Raw genomic sequence first — 6,060 nt, 5'->3', positions numbered from 1 at the left:
TCTCCCCTGAGGATCTCAACCTTGTGTTCACCTTCCCACTCATCTATACTGTTTTCCAGCTCGTCTTTGCAGCAATAATATTAGGAAGTAAGGAAAATACCTCCTAGTTTTCTAATATCCTACAATTAAAAGGAAGACCGTTTCAGAAAAAAAAAAAAAAAAAAAAAAAAAAAAGAAAAGACTTAAAATTCTCCATTTTTGGCAGACAAATTGAAAGAAAATGTATTCACCAAAGTCACTTATCATGACTTCACATATGATGATAAGAAGACTACAATTTTATATAGGTTATAGTGGGGATTTTTTAAGAGAAAAGCAAAGGAGATGGATTCTCTTTCTTGACTTTCTTTTCCTCAGTTGTCAGACTTATTAACCTGTGAGGAACATTTCCTTGTGAACCTTTTTACATGCTTTCAAGGAACCTGGACTTCAGTGATTTTTTTCCCAAAGCCTTGTCTTGATATGCTTTGTAAATATGGTATTTATCAGAAAATGGAAAACCATATTTATCATACAAAATCAAAAGTCAGGTGTATGTTTAAGTTCATGCATATCAATTTTAAATATCCATATAGCTGAAGATGTGTAAGCAAAGATGTGCCAAAGATAGACAGCACAATTTTTCATTTTATTCTGTTATAGCATAATTTCATCCTCATTTAACCCATACCAACTGGCCTTCACCAAACTGAAATTTTCCTTACATTTGACTATCCAAAGCCTCATGTTACTTAACCCTCATTTTTAAAGTTCTATTTAAAACAACGAAAGAAACTTTAACATTTCATGACATTTTAATAGGAAATGGAAAGTAGAGGTGCATGACAAATCACTGTGAAGATTAAGTTGTGAATTGCCCAGAAATAGTTTCACTTATCTTTGTTTTATTTTTCTCCCTAGCTCTAGTATGAATCTATGTGCCTACAGGTGCCCATCACACTAATATTTCAGTGTTAATTTTTAAACAACATCACATGGATTCATTAGGGGTCTGGATTTGAGGAATTGCAGATAAGTAGATGGTTTGAGCTTTCTAGTCAGCCAGCCTAGCCTAACCAGTCAGTTTCAGGCTAGCAGAAAACTTGTCTTCCATGGGACAGCCCTGGCAGGGGTCAGGTACTGAGGTGGGACACAGAGTTGGATGAAAACCAAAGACTGATGATCTCTGGCCTTGTAACTCTCTCTCACACACACTGATCTGGAGACCAGAAGCCATCTTCTGTCAATATAACTCTTACTGTTCTGGAGCCAAGAGCTGATGACTTTTGGCAATTTCATAGATAAAGACAAAAATAATCAGATGTGCACGCGCGCGCGTGCACACACACACACACACACACACACACACACACACACACACACACTGGTCAAGCCTGATCACTTGTCTCATCTATTTTACAAGTGCAGATGCATACTTATATGCCTACATATGTATGTAAATGCATACATGTAGACAGGCAGACATATACATATATACAGTTGGTGGATCGAGCTGAGCCCCAAAGGTGTCAGATACAAATTTTGTGGGTGGGGCAGAGCCCAAAAGGCCATACTTTACTTCTTCTCTCTGGCCTTTTTATACCTTCTTAGACAAAAGTTCCTTATAAAATTACCTCATTGACAAAATGTTACACAAAAGCTGAGTTCAAATCAGTGTTTCATTCTATAAGCTGTAAGTTCAAAGTAACAATTTTGCATGGCCTTGCTTTACCATAGTGCATACTTGTGACTTCTGACCCGTAATGAATGTTTTTCCTTGATCACAAACTTGTTTCAACCCTGTTTTCTTATCCTATTGCAGTTAGTTCATGACACATGAAGGTTTACAGAGCTCTGTTTACAACTTTATTCTACAGGGGCTTGGGATTACTTCTATTGGTTTGAGTTCTATAAAATCATTATCAGGAATTGTGAAATCATCAATTCATCTATTATGAAATGAGAGTACATTGTCATGTTGATCTGCAGGAAATCTGCCCAATAGGGTGGGCTAAAAAATGCCCAGGAATCATTAGGCTATGTAATAGTGACAGAAAAGGCAGATCAGCAGCAAGAAGCAATCCTAGGATAAAGTCTCTGGTGATCCTGAGTCTCAGAGCTCACCTATCACAGGCCATCCAAAATGGTAGGCCATTTCTATAAAACTCGTTTACATGCCTTAGTCTTTTCTAGATGGCTTCTGACACCTGTTTCAACAAGCTAGATAGCTCTTGAGGAGCAACATCCAAGGATGACCCCTGGACTTCTACAAATTACATACATACATAGAAATGAATCTGAATTCACACATTGCCTGAATACAACATATACACATATAAGTGCACACATGTTCAAATGGGCACAAATACAAACAAAACATGTTGAGAAAAACTTGCACCACAGGAGAAATAAAGTCTGATCAACAACAGCAAGGAATAGGTGAAGACAAAAGACCAAGAATGCAATTTTGATCCACAAGGAATGATCAAACCAAGGCCTTGGACATTGCACATGGGTATACATGAATTTAGTTGAAGACTACTACATTAACTGGAGTGGAATAAACACAAAATATTTTTTTCCTTACTGTTAAGTACCATATACATCTTAAAGCCATGAAAAGATCATGTACTTATACTGAGCAAACATCCTCTGAAGCTCTCCAACCAGACATTTTGAGTACAGTCATTGCTGCCATATCAGTAATCATAGAACAACAACAACAACAACAACAACAACAACAACAACAAAGAAAGTGGGTTTCTCACAATAACTCCAGTTTGTAGAAAATGCAAACTGCTTTCTGAGCTGTACAATGCAATCACTGTTCAAAATAAGTTTTCAAGGTGCCATTCTGAAATTTACTTAACATCCCCCTGCCATGTACTTTTTTTTTTTTTTTGCAGTTTATGTCACATACAAGAAATATTGTGGAAAAAATGATGCTGAGTTTCTAGAGAAAACAGACAATGAAATGGACCCCAGGCCATCATTTCATGAGACAAACAAGGGATTTCAACCAGATGAGAAGTAGATAAGAAAAAAAAAGAAAACTTCAGAACAACATTCATTAAGCTGAAACAAATTATTTCTTTTGGTGGAATAATCATCAGAAAAACAAATTTAAAAGTTAAATTCAAATTGAAATTATTGGGATTTTTTTTTTGTATAAAGGGACTAGTTATCCATTCTTTAGTGTGACAAAGATCCAAAGATGTGTGTGTGTGTGTGTGTGTGTGTGTGTGTGTGTGTGTATACATGAGTCAGTTTTCTGTATTCATAGATTGGTCACAAGATATTCCTTGATTCCAAATTCTCAGAAGCTTAAGCCTCTTTAAAAAAAAAAAAGGCAAAGTGTTTGTATTAATCTCTTATTACTTCAGATCAATATTAAACATGATGTAAATGTTGTATAAATAGTTGTTTCACTGTATTGTTTAGGAAATGATGTTTTTTAAAAGTCTATGATACTTTATGTTCAGTACAGTTATCATTTTTCAGATATTTTTGGCCATAGTGAGTTAAAATCATAGATATCAAACTTATCCTTTGGGGGTCAAATGCATGTACATAAATGTATAGATAGGTGATATATAGATGAAAGATAGATAGATAGATAGATAGATAGATAGATAGATAGATAGATAGATAAATAGATAGATAGATAGATAGATAGATAGATAGATAGATAGATAGATAGATTAGATAGATAGATAGATAGATTAGATAGATAGATAGATAGATAGATAGATAGATAGATAGATAGATAGATAGATAGATAGATAGATAGATAGATAGATAGATAACTGGTTGTCATTAATATATTATCAGAAAAGATCTATAGACCTAATTTGATATAGGTCAAATTGGAAACTTGGTCATATGTAAGCTGAACTCAGAGTCAAGCACTTTAATTTGTTAAAATATAACATATTATTACTGTGAAATGATTATTTTCTTCAGTGTTTATGATTGTAAAATGATTGATGTGAATGAATGTATTCCTCTGACATTTTAATCATGAGTTTGAAGATTTGCAACATATTTATTTATGGTTTTGTACTACACTCTGACAAATATCTGTATTTGTATTTTAGAAAAGTAGCTTCTTCAAATGATATTCCAGAAATATAAATGAAAGTGTTGCTAATCAATTCAAGAACAAATTAGAACTGGATTAACTCATCAACATATTTTATATCCATTCATATACCTCTAGGGCCCACTGATACCCTTTTTATCTTTCAAGAAATAGAGGTCATTCAATGCAGTTTGAATTTGACAACTAATTTTTGGAACTCTGGAGAGGTTTGTTCAAATATGATCTGTATGAAGCAGGTCTAAATGGGACAATATGATAGATATTAAGCCCATATGAAGTGCCACACCAGTCACCATAAGCAGGGAGGTGTCAGAAGTTACAAAGGAAAAATGGTATCAGTCTAGATAATGACATAATACAATGAAGAGACAAAGAAACATAAGGAAAAGCACAGATAAAAGAAATATTGTCAAAAACTTAATATGGCAAATCTGATATGTGACAGGAAGTAGCTACAGGAAGATTCATGTCAGGAAGTGAGATTTGAAGAAGATAAGAAGTCCCCATGCAACAAAGTAGGAAAATCATTTCTCAGATGTCATAGATATACATATATACCTATCTATATCTAAAATGATAGAAACCAAATAAGACTTGCTAAAAATCAGCAAGATTGTATGGCTATCATAGGGATGGAATTTGTCAAGTGCTTGGCTTTTTCCTTGAGACCCAACTTGATTTACTTTTCTTCATTTTGGAGTAGATATATGTTTTTAACTAGTCTTTGCTTTTTGGTCTTATGGCAACTTTCATATTAAATGAATATTTTTACTTTAAAGGCATAAATAAAAAAATGATTGTGTACTATTTGGTTAGTGGAGTCTTTGTGAATACTGTCAAGAGGTCCTTAGTGCACAATACTGGGATATAAATAAGGTGAAGTTTCTGAATCCTTAAATTGTTCTTTGAAAAGTGAATGAAGGAAAATCTTAAGTACACTAATAACTGGGTCTCCCACTGACACTAAGGTTTTCCCAGAAAAAAATGATGCAGGAGAAATATTAATCAAAGGCTCTTAAAAGTGATGTGACAATGCTTGCTAATTTAAAATAAAAATAAAAGTACTTCAAGGACACAATAATAAAGCCATCACCTTATATGAGAGATATATGCCTGTGTGTGTGTGAGAGAGAAATCAATTACCCATGTATTGAAATCTCTCGTCAATACCAATGAAAAGAAACTCAAAGTCTGAACCTTATTCAACTCCTCAAACAAACTATTCTATTATACGTTAATACATTAATACATAGGAGACACTCATTTTCTTCTAACAAAAAAAAAATTATCTTCCTTAGAACACTTCCCATAGAAAGACAGTGGGATATTGAATATCTCTTACTGAGACTATTTGACTAGGACTTACTTTTAAAACACAAGTCATTAGACTATCTCTTAGGTACTCATAGGAACTCATGGGATTTTCCAAGGAGTATGAACACATGAAAAGATACCCAGCTTCCTGTTTTATGTTTTCCATATTTTTGTTTTATAAATCTGCCCTGTCTAATGTGCTCAGTGCTTGAGTTAATCTCTATCCTCCTTTCTCAATTCCTGTCCACAGCCAGCTCTCAGCATCCTTAATCTTACTACAAGTCATTGACCCAGAAGAAAAAAAAATTAATATCAACCAATACATTCAACATATTGATATCTGGAGGAAAGATTCATAGCTTTTTCTAGTTATACACATATTGAAGAGTTATTTTAAAAAGAGGGTTTGGTTCTATTTTAATGTTAAATTTTTTTATTCTGTAAAAAGTGACAAAATATACAGAACAAAACTTTCCCTTTTTAAAACTGTTACAAACCCATATTATCACTTATATATAAATATTATTCTCTACAACAGATCATTCAGCATATAAGCCCAACAATGTATGCTAATAGGTAAGCATGAGAATTTTGTATCAGAGAGTCCTGTACCATCCACTCTGAAGGGCCAGCGGTCAGGAAGAAGGAGACTGTGTGAGGGCATG

The 6,060-nt window shown here is 33.8% G+C and overlaps 1 protein-coding gene across 2 annotated transcripts in view; it reads left to right on the top strand.

Annotated features, from left to right (window-relative positions):
* The window catches only part of Slc10a2 (solute carrier family 10 member 2), a 17,221-nt gene extending 13,632 nt beyond the window's left edge, over nucleotides 1-3,589 (top strand). Inside the window, exons 6-7 of one of the 2 annotated variants that reach the window (XM_029532013.1) lie at nucleotides 12-87; nucleotides 2,886-3,084. In XM_029532013.1, coding sequence (XP_029387873.1) covers nucleotides 12-87; nucleotides 2,886-3,013 — 204 coding nt within the window. In that variant the 3' untranslated portion in view covers nucleotides 3,014-3,084. Of the gene's footprint in view, nucleotides 1-11; nucleotides 88-2,885 lie in introns of both variants that reach the window. The other variant, XM_021219754.2, reaches the window with a different exon arrangement.
* Nucleotides 3,590-6,060: the final 2,471 nt, after the last annotated feature.

This window comes from Mus pahari, chromosome 19, assembly GCF_900095145.1.
Source record: "Mus pahari chromosome 19, PAHARI_EIJ_v1.1, whole genome shotgun sequence".
NCBI classification, from domain to species: Eukaryota; Metazoa; Chordata; class Mammalia; order Rodentia; family Muridae; genus Mus; species Mus pahari.
This window is presented reverse-complemented; position numbering and strand designations above follow the sequence as displayed.